The sequence below is a fragment of the Myxocyprinus asiaticus genome, chromosome 23, assembly GCF_019703515.2.
Source record: "Myxocyprinus asiaticus isolate MX2 ecotype Aquarium Trade chromosome 23, UBuf_Myxa_2, whole genome shotgun sequence".
In the NCBI taxonomy this organism is placed as follows: Eukaryota; Metazoa; Chordata; class Actinopteri; order Cypriniformes; family Catostomidae; genus Myxocyprinus; species Myxocyprinus asiaticus.
The window spans coordinates 34,966,462-34,987,611 of record NC_059366.1 but is presented as its reverse complement, the minus strand read 5'-3'; the positions used below and the strand labels follow the sequence as shown (position 1 = coordinate 34,987,611).

Genomic DNA, 21,150 nt, shown 5'->3' with positions numbered 1-21,150 from the left:
TTCAATTTTTAGACAAACAAACACGTTCCCTGTGACATTTCATAATTTTTTAGTTAATTACCATAAAAATATTCATTCGCATTTGAAAATTAAAGACCAAAAGTATCTTTCTGCACAGTATATTTTCTGGTTTTACAAACGCTCAACGTTTTCACAAATAGAATGATCTTCGAGTCCACGCCCACATTTGTTTTCAACCAATGAATGTTAGCCAAACGCACTGTGGTCTCCAATCAGCAAAGCTTTCTTTACGTCATTATCTCCTCGGACACGCCTTTATTCCCTCATCGACCAATCAGTCTCTCGTTTTATTCTGTCAATCAACTCTCCCCGCCCAGTTTTCTCAAGGAACGGAAGCCGAGTTAGGCCAAACCAGCACAGCCGGATAACAGAGACAAACTTGTCTGCGAGCGGATGAACTGGTCGGATCTTTGTTCTTCACAACCAGATTATCAACCTCTTTATATATTGACGCTTCTTCACTTATATGCCTCAAATCTGTATAAACATTATATAACACTCTTTATCTGAGCTCGCAGCTTCAGTATAGGCTTGTACTTTTTTTGTGCTAGCATATTTACCCATTTTTTTTAGTTCATTATTACCTCCACCGACAAGGTTTCATTGGACCAAGATAGGCGCCGTGGGCACCAAGATGTCGAACCGGATGGTGTGCAGAGAAGCGAGCCACGCCGGCAGCTGGTACACGGCCTCAGGTAGTACCAGAGACCCGACAACGGCCCGGGCCCGAGGTCCGGCTATAGCTCACTCCAGTGTCTCTGTGCGTATGGCTGTGTTTTGAAACCTAGTGAGCTGCCTACCTAGGTAGCCTTTTTGGCATTGTAGGGCTTTGATGAGCCTGTCTGTAATGGCAAAACATGCTGCCTAGTTAGGCAGCTCACTAGGTTGTAAGACACAGGCTGAGAGATCAGCTGGGAATTTTTAAATAGCAATGCTTAAAACGGTTTAAAGACCATTGGGCGTTTTTTCCTCTTGTTTTATTTATAAATGCCCCTTTTCTGAAATGCTGTCCTGTTTTAAAACAAACCAGCTTTAATAACTCTTCAAACCAAAACACACCAAGTGTGTGTTTTAAAAGAGCACTTAAAAGATTCCTCTGCTCACCAAACCAGTTAACGAAAGTGTAAACTTAATCATAAAATGCAATGTAGTTAGATTCCCCTGACATTTAGATTTATTATTTTATGGATTAGTTAATTATGTCATGATAATTAACTAATCCATACTAAATTTAAAAACCAACTAATCCATTTCTGGTTTTTATTGAGTGAAATAGAACCACATTTAAATTCAAGGAACAATGAGGTGGATTTAATTCAATCAGGCTGTGAGTTTTGTTGTGTTTCTGTTATTTGTATCTTCTCTGTGTGAATCAGTAGCTGAGAACAAAAACAGGCCAGCAGTTAGCCTGTGTGTGTGTGAATCTCATATACACACTACACAAGCAAACACCCCAGATTAATATACCATCCACACTAATGTTTCCAGGCCACACTTTTTGACTCAATAAATCCAGACAGATAAACCTCAGCTGCAATTCAGTAGCTGGATTGACCCTGCTAACGGCTAATGCTATTTGATGAAGTATATATGATTCATCTGTTCATGACAGCTGTGTATTCATGGAGAATAAAAACATGCTTTTCATTTGTTTTGTTTTTTTAAGTCAGTCCATCCATTTATTTTATCAATCAGCATTTATGTGTACTTTTCCATTCTAGTAAATGCAGTAAGCACAGTCAGCACATGAGTCCAGTGTTGTTTTTTTGGTTTGTGTTTTTTTTTCTCATGCAGTAACAAAGGATGTTTGACAAAAGCTCTCCAGTGCAGCACACACAAACACTGGATTATACTGTCATATATACACTGTAGTATATGTAGTGCTGGCCTCTGTAAACATAATCTCCTGTTTAAAACTGATTTTTGAATATTTGCATGTGTGGTCTTGAAGAGTTATTATATTAGGTCATTAATTAAAAAAAATATGCCAATAGAGAGCATGACCCCTCATATTTTGGCCCATTGTACATAGGTGCCTGGATTTGTTCCTGGTAGGCAGCAGATGCCCTAACCCCACCCCCATCCTAAATCTTAACCGTATGAAGACTGTAAGGCTGAGTAGCCTTCTAGGAACATCTCGAGACACATTTCTCCCATAATTGTTTTTTGTTTTGTTTTTTCCTCGCTCATTCCCTTCAAAAATCAAAGGTGGCACTACTGGTCTAGTTTGAAGATCGTGATCGGTAAATGTTCACCAGCCATTAAGAATATGTTCCATGAATACTCTTTGAATCAAATGTCTAGTGATAGAGCTATATTTTGAGATAATCGCTGTTGGCCAATAACTATGTGGCCAAATGGCAGATTAAAAATTGGTGTTCCAAATTATGCCAACTGAATTTTTCTGTTTTCAAGTAGGCCTATTTGTGGTAAATTTGTGGTTTGATCAAACATTGTGTGTTTATTTGTCATTTAAAATTAAACTTCTCCTATGCTGTCATTTAAATGTATTATGCATATCAGCCATTGGCCACCCTGCTTTCTTGATATCTGTACTGACATCCCCCATAAAAAATAAATAAAAAAACCCATTGGTCAACCACTATAATTAACTACTGTAGCATATTCATCAGTATTCAGACCTGGTTGCTCTTGGGAATATTGTTAGTAATGTAATCTTATGATTCATTACAGTTTAAAGATTTGATTGAACTGTTAAAATGTGACCAAATTGGTTGTAGTTTTACTGTGTCCTTTTACATAATCGCCTGAAGTTGATCAGTCCACCGGTCCTCAGGACTGTTATCTCTTCCTGTCAGACTCTGATAAGAAAGTCATTAGAATTGAGACAATGATACTGGCTGAGGCTGAAAAGCTGCTGAAATCATCACAGTTTTCAGCACAGCAATGTCTCTTATTGAGTCGTTGTTTGTTTAATTTATGATGAGAACATTAGTTGTGAACTTTTTGACCAATGTTTAGTACTGCTTGCAATCACTTGAGGGTCATTAGGGTTGTTCCTGAAATTGAGGTGTAAATTCTTTTCTCTACATAAGGTTAACTAACATATAAAAAATACAGGATGTTCAATAGAGCCTTATTTTGTTACGCAAAAGGAGGACAAGGCTGTAGGATATGGAGATTGATTAGATCAGTTTATTAGAATCAATGCTTGTAGTGCAAAATTCAAATGTGATGTTCAAGGTTATCAAGGGAGGCTAAAGTGTGACTTCTGTTGACTGAATAAAATCTCTTCATCTCCATTCTAGGGAGAACAGAATATTTACAGTGCTTGCAAGGCAACACTGTATTAATATTCCTCAAATATTCTGGTTAGGAGTTTGTTCTGAACTTATAACCCTTAGTATGAAACTTCTGCAATTAATTCAACCCGAAGAACTTAATGTGTACAGACTCCATGCTAACTGCAATTGTAGCCAAAGGTGTGCAATCTTTTATTTGTTTTACAAATGCTACACTTTTTGAGAAAATGTCAAATTGACATTACATTTGGAAATCTTAACATTCCATTGAAAGGTAAGCATTAAAAATGTAACCAGCAGCATTTGTATATCTGAATTCTTATATCTTGCATATGCTTAACCATTTATTTTCGATTCGATTCTTGGGGAGCACTTTATAATAATATAGTGCTCTTGGGGAGCAAGGTCATTTTTTGTTATTGTTGGTTAATAAAAATACAATAATGTTAACATATACCACATTTAATTTTACAAAATGTGTATGTTAAAAGTAACATTATCCAAGATTTATAAATGTTGTAAAAGTATTGTTCATTGTAAGTTCATTTTAACTTGTGTTGTTAACAAATGTGACCTTAATTGTACATTTGGAATAACTATGTAAAATAAATGATTTGAAGCCACTTAAATAAGCTACCCCAGCGAGGTGTTAAAGTTGTCAAACGATGTCTTTACCTATCATTTTGATAATGCTATGCTTTTCTGTCTTTGCATTTAGGATCCCAGCTTAACGCACAACTTGAGGGCTGGTTATCTCAAGCACAATCTACAGCAGGTCCAGCTAGAGCCATAATAGCTCCGTATGTTAAATTAAACAACAAATTATTATTTTTTTTTAGTTGTGTTTCTGCATTCTTAGAGTGCTTTCCTTTGCAGGCATGCTGGCTACACTTACTGTGGTGCATGTGCTGCTCACGCCTACAAGCAGGTGGACCCCTCCATTACGTAAGTGGCCCTGCTTCTTTAAATTCTCTTAAAGGTGCTCTCAGGACTAACCTCATGTGATCTTGTACTAACAATGACACCTAATGGCGTGGATGCGGCATTACGCAAAATTAAAAGTTTTCAGTTACAAAATGGTGTTGTAGAAATGCTTTATTTGCAGTCAGCTGTGATTCACTGATTCAGTGAAAGTCCGATAATAGCGGTTTACCGAGATAACATTTTTAGTATTTGGCTGGTCATGTGATGATCTCAACATGGTTGCCCCAATGAGGTGACCAGCTCTATGTAAAACAAAAGAGCTTTTTCGTGGCCACTCATATGACTGGAGTCTTCAAGTATATAATTTTAAACATATTTTTCAAAAGTACTTCTTTTCTTTAGGGCTAAAACTTTTTTAACAAGGGAAAATTTAGTAAGTGCACCTTAGAGTAGCCATAATGTTTAGTTTACCTTGAGCATGCTCTTGCCCCACAGTCAGAGGGTGTTCATTCTCGGCCCCTCTCACCATGTGCCGCTGTCCCGCTGCGCCCTCTCCCCTGCCGAGGTCTACAGAACGCCACTGTACGACCTGAGGATTGACCAGAAGGGTAAGCAACCTCATTTCCTCCCTGCCCACTTACTAAACAAAAGCCTGGGAAGAATTACACACCGATTGAATGACAAATGTACATAAGGTGTTCATCCAAATATTTGTTTTGCTTCTGGCTCATTCGCTCTCAAACAGAGCCTTGCAGAAGAGATTGCTGTGTTCCCATTTGCACGTCAGAAATGACTATATTTGATATAATAAGATTGAATTCACAAGATGCTGATAGTGTTCTAATAGCTGTTGCCATTGTCCATTAACATGGCAAATGTTCAATGTGCAACAGAAAAATGACATAGATAATCTATTTGATGATATTCACATTAATGAGGCTTTTTTTTCAGTATTGTGGATTACTCATTCTGTTTGTAACTCCTCAATCCAAGCCAATGATGTGAAAACACAAAAGGGATTTAAAGGACAGCATTCCCCTTCCCCCTTCTATCTCTTCTCTCTCTGGCAGTTTATGCTGATCTATGGAAAACGGGCATGTTTGAGAGGATGAGTCTGCAAACAGATGAAGATGAACACAGCATTGAGATGCATCTGCCTTACACTGCTAAAGCCATGGAGAGGTAATGTCATTATCAGGATAGTTAGCACATCAAATTCTGGACAGTCTGCACATTGAAGCCATTCGGAAAAAAAAATCTAGCAGTAGGATTTATCCAAAGTCACTTACAAGTGAGAAATAGTTCAAATGCTAGCAGTTAATCACAAGCAACAAAAATGTTAGTGGTGTCGCAATACAATTTTCAAGTCACCCTTGCTCGTTTGCTTTTTAACTTTGTCTCAAAATCTTGTGTCAAGGCAGACAATACAATATGGAAGATGGAATATCTGCTTAAAGGAATAGTTCAAAATGAAAATCACTTACCCTCATGCCATCCCAGATGTGTATGACTTTATTTTTTCTGCAGAACATAAACAAAGATTTTTAGTAGACAATCACCCAAATCCATTTGGATCACTTCAGAAGACATGGATGAAACCACTGGAATCATATGGATTACTGTTATGCTTTTATGTGCTTTTTGGAGCTTCAAAGATTTGGTCACCATTCACTTGCATTGTATGGACCTACAGAGCTGAGATATTCCTTTAAAATTTTTTAATTTGTGTTCTGCAGAATACACGTCTGGGATGGCATGAGGGTGAGTAAATGATGAGAGATTTTAAATTTTTTGGTGAACTAAGAATTGGCAGATTAATCAATTATCAAAATAGTTATTAGTTGTAGCCATACTGATTTGTATAATTGGCTTCCTGCTGAAGTATCTCTTCATAAGATATGCATTGCGTTTTGTTGGACAGCATCTGCCCAGCGAATAAATAGGATTGATCACAGTTTCGCCTCATCTTTATGCGAGAGAGCAGCATTATTGACCCGCAGTCCCACTCTAATGCTCGTTCATTTCTGCCAGATCCACTGATTATGTTGTCAGGATCTGTTTACCCAGTGCAGTGCCTCTGATTAGTTTGCCGTGATGAATGTTCTGTGATTTTTGAAGTTGGTAATGCAGGAACCAGCAACTGCTTCCATTATTCCATTAAAACATTTGAGTATGCATTGGGCATAGGAAAGTTAATGTTCCCTTAAACTTTTTTTCCAAACAGTACAATCAAACATTTCTATGGACTTTAAATATTTTTTTTAGCTTTTTTTTTTTTAGAAACATTATATTGTTATACCTGTGAAATCCCAACAGAGAGATTAGATCAGGCATGGCCACTATATGTTTTGAATGATTTGGCAAATAATTCCATCTTTCGTTTCTCAATGACAGCCATAAAGATGAGTTCAGCATTGTCCCTGTGCTAGTGGGTGCTCTGAGTGAGTCTAAAGAGCAGGAATATGGCAAGCTGCTAAGCAAATACCTGGCCGACCCTTCCAATCTCTTCATCATCTCCTCTGACTTCTGCCACTGGGGTTTGTGTCAGCTCACACACTTGGTTTCTTTTATCATTAATCCTATTTATCACTCACCACTGTGAGTGAAGCTACTTTGAAACTCTTTCAAAGCTACTCATAATTTAAAGTAGATAAACTGCAATCAAGTTCCCCTTTTGAAAACTGTAGGTAGTTATATATATTTGCTAGCTAGTATATATTTTCAATCAGAGCTTTAATTCTCACACAATAAGGATCTCAACAGGGTGACAACATTTAACTTGAACTTAATAGAACAGGGCATTTTAGGAGAGTGTGTGATTATTACTTTGCCCAGCTGTAAAGCTGCGTGCAATGCTGTGTGACTTAAAAACCAACAAAATAGTATTTTGTCACTTTACGCCACTGCTAATTTCTGGAAAACAAAAATAATAAATGTAGTTAATTTAGTAACATCGCTATTTCTAGTTAGTTACTCCCTAACCCTGTTGCCCATTGAGAAGAGATCCACACCTCTTAACAACAGTAAATCCACAGACATTTGCATGTACTCAGTGACAGGATTTAAAGAATATATCAGGGCTGTATCCACTGAAAGCACTATGTATCTATTCACTGTATCCACTTTTGAAGCTGTGATCTGCTTAAATTATTCATTTTAGGATTTTTGTAGGACTATTCATTTTTTTTTCATGTTCTGAAAATCAGTCTGTTGTGTGTCTTCTGTAGGTCAGCGTTTCCGTTACACCTACTATGATGAAAGTCAAGGAGAGATCCACAGATCAATCGAGCACCTTGACAAAATGGTAAACCGGTTTGTTTTGTTTAGTTTTTTTGCCTTTGGTGACTCACTTGACATGGGGTTTACATGCAAGGGGCCCATTATAGGTTTGGATTCACAATGTGGTGCCATTTGCAATTGCTAATCCGATTGGTGGTTTTGGAAAAAAAAAAAAAAGGTGAGGAATTTTTCTCCAAGCTAGAAAGCCATTGTTATGGTTACTTTGACGTGAAAGCCTGTGATTCAAAGATGGACTTTAATACTTCCGACCCAAGACAGTTTGTCAAATAACAGATGTTTTGAGCAACCCAACCTCATTAAATTCTTACCAACTGGTCCAAGTCCTTTCACCCTCTGTATGGTAGTTTATAATACCGGACAAGAATCAAGTTTGATCTAGAGCTCCTGCAAGGAAATATTAATTTATTAGTGAATATATATATATATATATATATGTGTATATATATATATATATATATATATATAATGTATATATTCAAATTAGTTAGCACAGTCATTACACAAAGTAACAATGAACAATACTTTTAAAGCATTTATTAATCTTGGGTAATGACAGTTTCTACATAAGTAAATTTTTAACATTAAAAGTTGTTTAAGTTTACATTAGTTTAAGAACTAGTATGAAGAACAATGACCAATAGTAGATTTATAATATAACATTAGCATAAAAATGTTTATTGTTAGTTCTAATGCATTAACTAATGTTAACATATACAACCTTATTGTAAAATGTTACCTATTATTGTTACATCTAGTATACCATAGTGTTTTGTTGTACAATTGAACATTTTCAGAGCTTTTATCAATGTTACAACACTATTAATGTCAGTAATGATGTGGGGGATCAGAAAAGGAAGGCTTTGTTGGTGTTGATGAAATATAATTTCCTTTTTAGGGAATGGGAATTATAGAACAGTTGGACCCCATCTCCTTTAGCAATTATTTGAAGAAATATCATAATACTATTTGTGGTCGCCATCCCATCGGTGTTCTTCTAAATGTAAGTACCTAATGAATGATTCATTTGAACGGTTTCATGTATTTCCCTCGAGGCATTTTAGGAAGCTCTTATCGGGGGGCATGGGTAGCTCAGTGAGTAAAGACGCTGACTACCACCCCATGGAGTTGCGAGTTTGAATGCAGGGCATGTTGAGTGACTCCAGCCAGGTCTCCTAAGCAACCAAATTGGCCCGGTTGCTAGGGAGGGTAGAGTCACCTGGGGTAAACTCCTCGTGGTCGCTATAATGTGGTTCTCGCTCTCAGTGGAGTGCATGGTGAGTTGTGCATGGATGCCGCGGAGAATAGCGTGAAGCCTTCACACGCGCTATGTCTCCACGGTAATGCACTCAACAAGCCACGTGATAAAATGCACGGATTGATGGTCTCAGATGGAGGCAACTGAGATTCGTCCTCCACCACCCAGATTGAGGCGAGTCACTACACCACCACGAGGACTTAGAGCGCATTGGGAATTGGGCATTCCAAAATTGGGGAGAAAATTCCCCCCCCCCCACCAAAAAAAGATTAGTGTTATCAGTTTAAAAGTATCTTTAGTGTTACCTGCTTAACTTTGCCATGATTCGTCTCCTTCCACCAGGCCGTGGCGGAACTGAAAAAGAGCGGCATAGACATGAACTTCTCTTTCCTAAACTATGCTCAGTCGAGCCAGTGCCGAAACTGGTCGGACAGTTCAGTGAGTTACGCTGCTGGAGCTCTCATCGTTCATTGAGGTGAACTCTCCCGGAAGCCACAGAAGCCTCCTAGAAGACCCCAGAATCCTGCCTCACCTCTCTGCCCTGTTCTTGACCATATATCCCCATACCCCCCTCACTTACTCCCTGCCTCTTTTAGAAAGGACGTAAGAAGCTTGTCGCAGCTGGGATCCACACCTTGAGTTCAGATGTAACTTGTTACTAACCTCCTCTACCTTTCCCTAACCACCTTTACCCTGTTTTTCCATGTGAGGCAACTTTGATTATGCTATAGCTTGAAATGCAGTCAGTTTTTGGGTGTTGCAAGGTCAGGTTTTTGGTTGTTTTTGTTTTGTTATGGAAGGGTCTTAATGAGGCATCAATCTGCTCTTGAACCTCCAGGGACTTTAGGTGTCCAGCGAGCCCTTGTGTAATTTAAAAGTTTAAATAAAAAAAAAAATCCATATTGCCATTGCAATCTTTATGCAAGTCTGCATATATAATCTACATTAAAAGTGACATATCTTGTCTAATGATAAAGTAATGAGAAAAATTAATTTAATGACAGCAACATGCTCCATGCACACCCTGAGATTTGTAGTAATAGCTTCTGCATTGGTCCTTCATAAGCCTACTGTTGTAGTTTTTAACAAAAGGGCTACACAATACCCACTAACCCACCACTGTACCGGATATACCAAAAATTGATTTTTTTTTTTTTTTTAAGCTAAACTTTTGTTTTAGTCAAATTAAAGTCTGTTCTCTGATTCTTAATTTGTTCTGTTTATTTTTCCCTTTAATGTTACTGCTATTTCCCTTTGTTGCATACCGTTAAATACTGTTATTTAACCTTTAACTTTATTATGCTTTAGTTTAACATATAATCACAAACTGTGTGGTAGCATAAACGGAGAGTATTGTCTTCTGAAAGTGCAGTACGTTTGAGTTAAAGGAATGTTCCAGGATCAATACGTGTTAAGCTCTATCGACAACATTTGTCTTAATGTTGATTACCTTAATCTAATTTCGATTAAGCATTGCTCATTTATTTAATAAAACAATAATAATAATAAAAAGGCGAAAATCATGGTTAAATTAAGGTGCTTGCTAGAGTTGGGGTACTCTAGTTCGGACTCGAGTCAGAGTCACCAGTCCAATTTTAACGGACTTGGACTTGGACTTGTCACGACTCTGCATTTTTACTCGGACTTGACTCTGACTTGAGCCTTTCAACTTGGGAAAGTAGCTAGACATGCTCTGCTGCTCTCATCCAGAAATATAAATAACGTAAGTACACCTTAAAAAGTATGTTCCCCAACTCTGCAAGTTATTAAATAGAACACGTTTTATCAGACTCGCGCTTACTACGCAGTCAATTCTAACTGAAAAATGTTGACTATATCGAGACAAAATCAAATTTACTATGTATCACGGACATTTAAACTAATATGATGGATGAAATCAACCATTATGGAAATTGTACAACTTTGTACACATATTTGTAGCGCAGCCTCTGTGTGTTACCTGTAAAGCTGGCACTTGCGTTTCAGTGGCAAAAAAGTCAGAAAATACAATGAAGAACACAAGTGAGGGGAGAAGTCTCTATTCACCTATTATCCATACTAAATATAATGTGAAAAGAACGAAACATCAGCCCAAGGTGAGTTTGAACTTGACTTTAGGGAAGTAGGCTACACCTGGACACGGCAGAGGACTGAAAAGTGTGAAGTGTAGTACTGTAGAATATAAATAATTTTTTTAATGGTATCTGATCTTTTCTGTTTTTATTTTATGTTGTTTTATTTAATTTTATGGGCATTATTAAATCTTTTAATATTACCATTTATTAAATATTTAACACATTGAATGTATTTAATTAATTACATTAAATGTATTTCACCCATAATTTTAGATAAAACTAAACTAAACTAAATTGAATGGACAAATTGAAAATGAAGTAGAAATAAAAACTAAATTAAAATTTGAAATAATAACTCTGGTTGTAATGACTAACACAGCTTTCATTTTCTTTGGTGTATGTTTGAGTGGAGGGGAAAAGCAACAAATAATTTAAATGTCAACAGAACGCAATAAGAAGTTTGTCGAAGGACAGTTTTGTCTTCATATACCTAAAGCATATGCTTTCATTCTGAAACCACTTTGACATTTGTTTTTTTGCATTTATATTGACTAATTGTTTTTCTTAGTTATGAAGGTTAAAATAAGTTAAAAATATTGATTTGTTAGAGTTTACGGATACAATTTTAATTCAGATTCTTGAACAGATTCATATGGACTCGGCCCCTTTTGGACTCAGACTCAGACTTGACTCGAACCCAACATTAGCACTTGCAATGCAAGTGAATGGGTCCAGTCCATTAACATTAAAATACACTTTCAAAAGTACAGCCACAAGACGTAAACGTTATAAATGTTAATTTGATTTTAGTGTGATAAAATTGCTTAACCTTGTCTGTGTGAAGTTATATCCAGTATTACAACTTGGTTTTCATGACAACGTTACAGCCAGGTTATACCCTTTAACCTGGTGCACACGATAATACTGGTAAATCTGATTTTATCAAGTCAAATTGGTTTGTACAGTGCTTTTCACAAAAGGCATTGTTTCAAAGCAGCTGTACATTAAATTATGGTATAACAGAAAATGAATAAATATAATGCCAATATTAGTTATGTTTAGAACTATTAGTGGTTAAAATTAGTAAACTAAGTGCTGTAGGTCAATGGTTAAAATGATTTTGTATGAACTATAAATTTTAGTATTAAAGTCCTTGAGGTCATCCCGAATTAACTGAGGAAATACACGTAGATGCATTGTCCATTGATTTTGGCCGATGAATGCTTTTGTTAGTGGTTAAATCATTTTCTATGTAGTTGAGGAGCATTGCAGTCCGGCTGGAAGCTTATGGCATGTAATTTTGGTGAACTCCATCCTGAGCCCATACTTAAGAAAGAGGCTCATGTAGAATCCCATGTCTTTGAGTTTGCATCAATTCATACTCTGTGAAGTCTGTCTTGGTAGACTGAAGTGAAGTCTGGCTGGCACATGCTGCAGTTGGTCATCATCACTCAGTGACACAGTGGGAGTCAGACATCAGGCAGGATCGGAGATGGATCTGGCAGGCTCTGGCAACATCAGGATAAATCCAGAGGTTTAGACAGAGAAAGAAATAGAATAAATTAGCGTAGATGCCATTCATTTTAAAGCAAGGTTAAAGAATAAGATAAGTGTTATTGGTTCCGGCAGACCTAACTAAAGCAGCATAACTATGAATTGAGTGATATATTAGGTGTATGCCTGGCTGAATAGATAGGTCTTTAGTCTAGACTTAAATTGAGATAGTGTGTCTGAGTTCTAAGCAGTGCTAGAAGACTCTTCCATAGATTAGGAGCCAAATATGAAAATGATCTCCCTCCTTTTGTGGATTTTGGTATTCTCTGTATTGTTAACAGGCTGGAGTTTTATCACACTTAAATAATGTTAACATATTTAATGTTTAATGTTTACTTAATGTGGCTGTAATTTTGAAATTGATACTTTTGCATTTATGGCCTGACCCCATTCACTTCTATTGTAATTGCCTTACTCTAACCGTGACTTTTGCTTTTATATATAAACAAGGGACGAGTCGAAATTATGTTTTGTGCTAATCAACATTAGGCCACAAAAGATGTTGATTAAACTTAAAGGGATAGTTCACCCAAATAACCTCATGCCATCCCAGATGTGTATGATTTTCTTTCTTCAGCTGAACACAAAGATTTTTAGAAGAAAATATCAGCTCTGTAGGTCCATACAATGCAAGTGAACAGTGATCAGATCTTTGAAGCTCCAAAAATCACATATAGGAAACATAAAAGTAATCCATACGACTCCAGTGATTAAATTGATATCTTCAAAGCGATATGCTAGGTGTGGATGAGAAACAGTCAAAATGTAAGTGATTTTTTTTTTTTTTACTCTAAATATCCATTTTCACTTTTGCATCTGAAAGACACGTGTTGCCTGTTTAGTTTCACATTCACATCTGAAATTAAAAGTGAAAGTGGAGATTTAGAGTAAAAAAGGGACTTAAATGTTGTTCTGTTTCTCACCCACACCTATCATTTCACTTCAGAAGATAAGGATTTAACCACTGGAGTCATGGATTTCATATTTCCTTTGTGATTTTTGGAGTTACAAAGGTCTGATCTCCATTCACTTGCATTGTGAGGACCAATAGAGCTGAGATATTCTTCTAAAAATCTTGATATGTGTTCTGCAGAAGAAAGAGTCATACACATCTTGGATGGCGTAAAGGTGAGTAAATGATAAGAGAATTTTCATTTTTGCATGAACTATCCCTTTAACTTGTTTGAACCCGGAACATTCCTTTAAAGCGCAGATAGGGCTTGAGACAAAATTACAAGGGTGAGCTCTCTCCTCCATACTTCACGTCTCCAGAATCCTCTTATTCTTCTTAATCTTATTCTTAATCGTTTTAATTTCCCATAATTGGCAGCCATGTTTAATAGCTGACCAGTAGTTAGTGATGCACACCCGTATCGAGGAACTGCCAGAGGTGCAATTTTGAGTCCCACTTTCTTGGCTTAGGCATTTGTCTAGCTTTCCTCTTAACCTATCCTATCCTATCTACTCCAGGCTTCCCAAAGAGCACAATGCAGCGAGATCTCCTCAGTACACTTGGTCACCATGAGAGGGAAAACAGCAAAAGCTCCTCTATATCCCCACTGAGGTTTGAGTGTCTCAAACCAGATCCTCAAACAGAAATCAAAGCATGTCATACCATGCAAATGTGCCTTGGGTCAGTGTTAAACATTTAATTTTTTGTCCTGTGCTTTCCACCCTCCATCTACCCAAGGTCAGAAAGGACTTGATTTAGTCTGTCTTTAACTGCATTGGATCAGTTTTCACTGTACATGTACAAAGTAGAAGGGACTTATCAACTTCACCAATTCATTGTCTGAGAGCCCAGCCCAACACCTGTTCTGGAGAATTATTCTCATCCTGTACTGTTAGAATTGTTTCCGTTTTTATGTTGGTGCCGTTGATTATTATTCTAACTACTACTGCATAGAAAATAGCAGTTCACACACTGTCAAACCTATGTCAGAATTAACTGAAGCGCTCCTTAGTGGAGTCATTTTTGAATCTCAGGTTATATTGAAGCATTACAGAATTCTCGCCAGATATAACTAAAGGGTCATGGCTGATGTTGCAAAAAAACAAACAATAAAGTGTAATGACAAAAGTTACAATGCTGTGGTGTTTTCTTTTTTTTTTTCCTCTCTGATGCTTTAAAGTTTTTCTAACATGTTAAGGAACAGTTTGTACGAAGTCTTTAACAAGATTAAAGGGGTAGTTCACCCAAAAATGTAAATGATCTCACCCTCTCGGCATTCCAGATGTGTATGACTTCCTTTCTTCTGAAGAAAAAGATTTTTAGAACAATATCTCAGCTCTGTTGGTCCTTACAATGGAAGTGAATGGTGATCAGACATTTGTACCTCCAAAAATCACAAAGGAAACAGAAGTAATCCATAAGACTCCAGAAGTTTAATCCATGTCTTCAGAAGCGATATAATAGGTGTGGTTGCGAAACAGATACAAATTTAAGTCAATTTTTAACCCTAAATCTCCACTTTCACTTATACATCTGAAAGTCGCATGTGGTGCCTATTTAATTTCACATTCACATCTGAAAGTTAAAGTGGAGATTTAGAGTTAAAAGGGGCTTAAATATTGTTCTGTTTCTCACCCACACCTTCTATTGCTTCTGAAGATATATATTTAAACATTGGAGTCATATGGATTACTTTTATGTTTCCTTAATGTGATTTTTGGAGCTACAAAAGTCTGATCACCATTCACTTGCATTGTATGGAACTACAGAGCTGAGATATTTTTCAAAAAACGTTGTTTGTTTTCTGCTGAAGAGAGAAGGTCATACACATCTGGGATGGCATGAGGGTGAGTATATGAAAAGAGGATTTTCATTTTTGGGTCCTTTTCATTTTGAATCCTTTTAATTTAACATGGCAGCAGCCTAATATTAAAACATGAGGCAGTACTGTCCCATTTGCACAGTATAGTGACAAAGACTTAAATGAATAAAACACATAATATGAAGTCCTCCTCCTGTGCTCTGCCTTGCCCATCTAATGCAGTCTTCACATTAAAATGCATATATTTTACATTTGATTTTACATTTTAACTTTGTGCTATCCTTGCAAAAGAACTTGATTCTCTGCTTATTTCTTTTGATAAATGTACACCGATCAGCCACAACATTAAAACCACCTGGTATCTGGCACTAAGACAGATTCTTTAAGTCCTGTAAGTTGCGAGGTGGGGCCTCCATGGATTGGACTTGTTGGTCCAGTACATCCCATAGATGCTCAATCGGATTGAAAACTGGGGAATTTGGAAGCCAAGTCAACACTTTGAACTCTTTGTCATGTTCCTCAAACCATTCCTGAACAATTTTTGCAGCGTGGCAGGGTGCATTATCCTGCCGAAAGAGGCCACTGCCATCAGGGAATACCATTGCCGTGAAGGGGTGTACATGGTCTGCAACAATCTTTAGGTAGGTGGTACGTGTCAAAGTAACATCCACATGAATGCCAAGACCCAAGGTTTCCCAGCAGAACATTGCACAGAGCATCACACTGCCTCCACCGCCTTCTTCCCATGGTTCATCCTGCTGCCATCTCTTCCCCAGGTAAACGAGTAGGAATTACGTACCCAATTACGTGGGGAGTAACGAAATACAAGTAACGGGAATATGCATTTAAAATTCAAAATATAAGTAACTGTATTCCACTACAGTTACAATTTAAATCATTGGTATTTAGAATACAGTTATTAAGTCCTTTCAGATGGAAAAATGTATACATATAAATGATGCGATCCAAAGTGCATTTGAACAGCGGTGAAACACTTTCTTATGATGTGTTACATTCATACGAGCAGACAGAGAAGTTTGGAGCACAAGAAATAGAAATAAACCTTGAGTAAATTGTCAGCTTTACGCTAAGCTAAAATGCTATTTCTATTTATATTCATGTAAAAGTTACATACATACAATGTTGGGTGTAATCTGATTACAAAGTAATTAGTTACTATAATCAAATGACTTTTAAAGTCTAACAGTATTGTAACACATTAATTTCTACATTCTTGTAATCAAATTACAGTTACTGACTTTCAATGAAGTACATTTTAAGTACATTACTTGGGTTCAACATATTTGAAAAATTATATTATTTCTGTAGAATACATTTAAAATATGAATTATGTTAATATGAACTTTGAAGCAGAGTAATTAATTAGTAATGTGATTACTTTTCACATGACGTAACCATTAATCTCATTACAATTTTAGAGAAGTAATTAGTCATTTGAAGTGGATTATGTTTTTTGGAGTAACGTTTCCGACAATGCGTACAAATACATATGAATACTAACGAGATCAGGCTGCCCTAGCAGTGCATTAGTGGAAAAGCTCTTTTTAGTGAAATACGTTTACAAAATTTCACCGAGATGCCAAGAATATAGTCCTGCTTGTGTTTTAGACCATATAAAAAACTGACTTAAACATTGCTCACAACTCATCACCAGTTCATTACTTGAAAAGAAAATATGGCCAATTCACTGTCAATGTCAAAATGGAAATCTCTTTCAGAAAGACATTCTCACATTATAGCAGGGTGCATGCTGCAGCATGGTTAAGACTCAGCTTTCCCTCTGATTTTTGGGGAGGAGCTGCTTTGAGACACCGTGTTAGCAGAACTCTGGTGAGGGGTTAAGAGGGGAGATCCGGCAGTAGACTCAAGCCAGGTCTGGAATTGGACAGATAGCCGAGCTTCATGAAGGGTCAGGAGCTCCTAGTGCAGGGCCTGAGTTTGGATATGATCCTGGGTGGGGTTATACACTTTATTTGTCTCATGAAGTCTCATGCTGCATATGGCCACTGCGTGGAAACCTCTACCAGCCCAGTGATGGTGCCCGCAAGGCTCGCCTGGTTCCTCCAGCAGCTTCCTACTCTGGTGATGCCCCTGCTTTTGCTGCTGAGCACCGATGGGTACCATAGCATCAGGAAACACCTGATGCTCTGGACCTTCTGCCTGCACTACTTTCAAAGGTACTTGGCATTAAAATGCAGGAGAACATTGGTGGTGCTAAAAAAGAATTCACAGTTTACAGTTGCACATACTAATGAGAACTTTAAAAGAATAGATGAACAGAACATATGTCTGCATATATGGAACCCCCTACATTGCAACTCTGTACTTGAATTTGACATGTTGGAGTACATTCCTAATGCTAATCTTCACTTGTTTAGCTGATTTAAAAAAACACAACTGCACAAAACTTTCTAGTTTACTCAAAGCAAATGAAGACAAAATTCCTTTTAAGGAATATTCCGGGTTCAATAAAATTAAGGTCGATCGACAGCATTAGTGGCATAATGTTGATTACCACAAAAATCAATTTTGACTCGTCCTTCCTTTTCTGTCAAAAAAAGCAAAAATCTGGGTTACAGTAGGCTCTACAACGGAAGTGAATGGGGCCAATCGTGAAACATTAAAATACTCACTGTTTCAAAAGTATAGCCACAAGATGTAAGCGATGTGTATGTTAACATGATTTTAGTGTGATAAAGTTATATACAATTTTACAACTTTGTTGCAATGACATAACGTCGCAAACCCTAAAATGGCTGTCAAAATGACGGTTTAAATAACTTTACATCTCAAATAATATACAAGTATTTACAGAAGAATTAATGTTAGTGCTTTAATAAAATTAATAGTTTCACATTTCTGCCTTTAAACCCTTATACAAATTTGCCCCATTCACTTCCATTGTAGTTGTCTCACTGTTACCTCGATTTTTGCTCATTTTAACGAAAAAGAGGGACGAGTCTATATAATATTTGTGGAAATCAATATTATGCCACAAATGCTGTCGATTGAGCTTAACGTGTGTGAAAAACCAATCTAAATCAATCTACTTAATCCAAAGATAATAGACAATGTACTGGTTGGAATGTTCCAGATTCCTTATTTTATTGATTTTCATGCTGTGTTGACCATAAGTCAAAGCTGCAGAAAATGCGACAACAGAGATTTGTTCAAATTCGAGCAGATCTGATCTGTAATTATGAGAGGGCCAAAACCTGGTGAGTGCATGAATAGTTCGGCAGTGGCGTGATCTGTACAAAGCACAACCGGTTTGTGAGCAGGTGTTGAGCCACAAAACCCTTACAATCACAAATGAAGTGTAATGGTCTGCATGCAGGCTAAATCTGAGAGCAGGTTCTAGTAGAGCTCTGCATGAATCTAATACATGTTATTAGACACCGCAAGTAAAGATGCCGCAACCTATCCTCCATATACTTCGTTTTACGGTAATAACGGTAAGCTTCATATTTACTATGTGACAATTAAGATCATACAAAATATGATATGTTTTTGTAACATCCTGGTTTCCAGGAGCTGCATCTACTCTCCGTTGACCAAAGGATGACCATATCCATTCAACATTATGCTGTCTGGGATGGTGTTTTGCTCTATTAATGGCTTCCTGCAGGCACACTATTTGCTGAATTGTGCTACGTATCAAAACACGTGGATCTCTGATGGTTGCTTATTATCTGGTAAAACTCAATTACTGAATTAACAAATTGTGTTTAATTTATTATGTAAGGGTGAACTTACAGTCCACTGGTCATTATCGCAAAATAAACCCAGAAAGGGTTATTAGAACTTGTTTCATCCTGAAGGCTTTTTTTGTGATAATGACTGGCTGACTGTTCATTATCCTGCTTGCATGACTATTTGTCAAATAAATAAATGCATGGACATGAAATATTAATTTGTGTTTGAATACTCTTCTTGAAAAAAAAAAAAAAGACTGTGGAGTGACATTAAGCATTAAACTAGTGAACTAGTTGCACAGCTATATAGGATACAGGTTGCCTGGGAAAACGGTCAATTATATTGTTTAACGGTCATTATGCCAAAATATTTTACTGCAGAATGCTGTGATTGATCAATCAGAATCAAGTATTCCAGAGAGCCGTGTAATACATTATAATAACGAATTGTAATGTTAATAGCAAAGTTTTAGAGCACTGTAGCGTAGCATTTGGAGAATGTTTTTTTTTTTTTTTTAGATTTTGTTTTCCCGTATATTTTCTAGGTTTGATCCTATTTTTCACTGGAATGGGGATCAATATTCTCAGTGACCACATACTTTGTAACTTGAGAAAACCTGGGGAAATCTCCTACAAAATCCCAAGAGTTATTAAGGATCGTTTTGATGTGAGCCTCTTAAAGGCATAGTTCAACCAAAATGAAAATTCTGTCATAATTTAATCACTTTCTGTTTGTCCAAACCAGTATAACTTTCTTCTGTGGAACACAAAAGGAGAGGTCTCAGTCACCATTCACTTTCGTTGCATCTTTTTTTTACACAATGAAAGTGAATGATTACTGATGATCTCCTTTTGTATTTCATGGAAAAAAGAAAGACCTATGGCTTTGGAACAACACGAGGGTGATAAAAAATGACACGTTTTTAATTTATGGGTGAACTATAACTTTAATCTGCACATCTCAGTCTGTGTAAGAAAACTGCAATTAGCTTCACTGAATAAACCCTGGACTGATTTGCATGTTTGTTTTAAATGCAGGTGGCTTGTTTGAGCATGTGTCTGGAGCAAATGTATTTGGGGAAATTGTAGAGTGGCTGGGATACACTGTTGCTACCTGGTCTTTACCCACATGTGCTTTTGATTTTTTCACCATTTGCTTCATAGGCCCGAGAGCTTATCATCATCACAGGTAAAAAGTACTTTACTAAATCCAATAAAACCAATGATTCAAATTTTTTTTTCTTTTATATGGCTGTCAAACTGCAGATTTGTGCAAAGTTTTGAACCAGGTATTTAGTTTGTGCAGTGAGTGAGTTTTGACAGTACAATGCTGTAACACACACTGAAATGAGTCTTGGAGAAAGACATTTGTCTTCTATAATGTGTTCCAGGTTCTATAACGAGAGGTTCAAAGATTTCCCCAGATCAAGAAGATCTCTCATACCCTTCATATTCTGACGAGCCACTGCAGAAAAATTAGGTTTAACCCTACATTCTGACAGATTCCAACTAAGAATTAATCTTCTCAATTCAAGCCCTAGTCACCTGTACTTCTGGTTTGTTTCCTTTATCTGATTTCTTACAGTATGCAGGAATCATTGGCACAAAAGAGATACTACTATTAGTATGATTTGAAACTGTTACAAGAGTGAAAGTTTTTGACTTCCATGGACAAAAAAGGAGACGTTAGGCAGAATTATAAGTCTCAGTCACCATTTACTTTCCTTGTATGTAAAAAAAAAAAGGCTGTCAGTCCCTTACATTCTGCCCAACATCTCCTTTAGTTCTCCACGGAAAGTCAGTCATACATGTTTAGAAGAACATGAGTAAATGATGACAGAATGTTAATTTTTCGGTGAACTATCCCTTTAAAAACATATAACAGGCTACTTTATTGCACTCTATTAATTTTGATACTTTCCTGGTTCACAGCAAAACTGTACAGTACTACAATAATATGTTAGTGCAATTGTTAGTATATTTTAGTAATTTAGTAGTTTTTTAAAGATAAGAGAAAATGCAATGAATAGACGTGAAATAAAATGTTGTTTTAAAATACTGTCAATCGTCTATCTTCAAAGATACTAATTTCAAAAATGTTGGGCACAAAATTATCTGTGGCTATGAAGAGCTTTCCAAAAGCAAATTATCACCTAATATAATTTGCAAAAGCCCATCTGAATAACAATATTGGGTTTTAATGAGATTATCTTTGTCATAAAGTAATTAGAAGACAGGTAGGAAGAGTATAATATCACTATAATCTGA

The 21,150-nt window shown here is 36.7% G+C and overlaps 2 protein-coding genes and 1 pseudogene across 2 annotated transcripts in view; 2 read left to right on the top strand and 1 right to left on the bottom strand.

The window, feature by feature from the left end:
• Positions 1-4,778, bottom strand: part of LOC127414158 (WD repeat-containing protein 27-like) — a 90,652-nt gene extending 85,874 nt beyond the window's left edge. Inside the window, exon 1 of the mRNA XM_051651952.1 lies at positions 4,680-4,778. Within this exon, the coding sequence (XP_051507912.1) occupies positions 4,680-4,688 (9 nt within the window). The 5' untranslated portion in view covers positions 4,689-4,778. The remainder of the gene's footprint in view (positions 1-4,679) is intronic.
• On the top strand, positions 368-14,472 carry LOC127414175 (protein MEMO1). The gene is made up of 9 exons (XM_051651979.1): positions 368-716; positions 4,003-4,084; positions 4,161-4,229; positions 4,704-4,816; positions 5,279-5,390; positions 6,603-6,745; positions 7,436-7,512; positions 8,404-8,508; positions 9,106-14,472. The coding sequence occupies exons 1-9, from the start codon at positions 656-658 to the stop codon at positions 9,235-9,237; spliced, it is 894 nt and encodes a 297-aa protein (XP_051507939.1). The 5' UTR covers positions 368-655; the 3' UTR covers positions 9,238-14,472.
• A 2,617-nt stretch (positions 14,473-17,089) lies between these two features.
• Positions 17,090-20,340, top strand: LOC127414176 (3-oxo-5-alpha-steroid 4-dehydrogenase 2-like; annotated as a pseudogene).
• Positions 20,341-21,150: the final 810 nt, after the last annotated feature.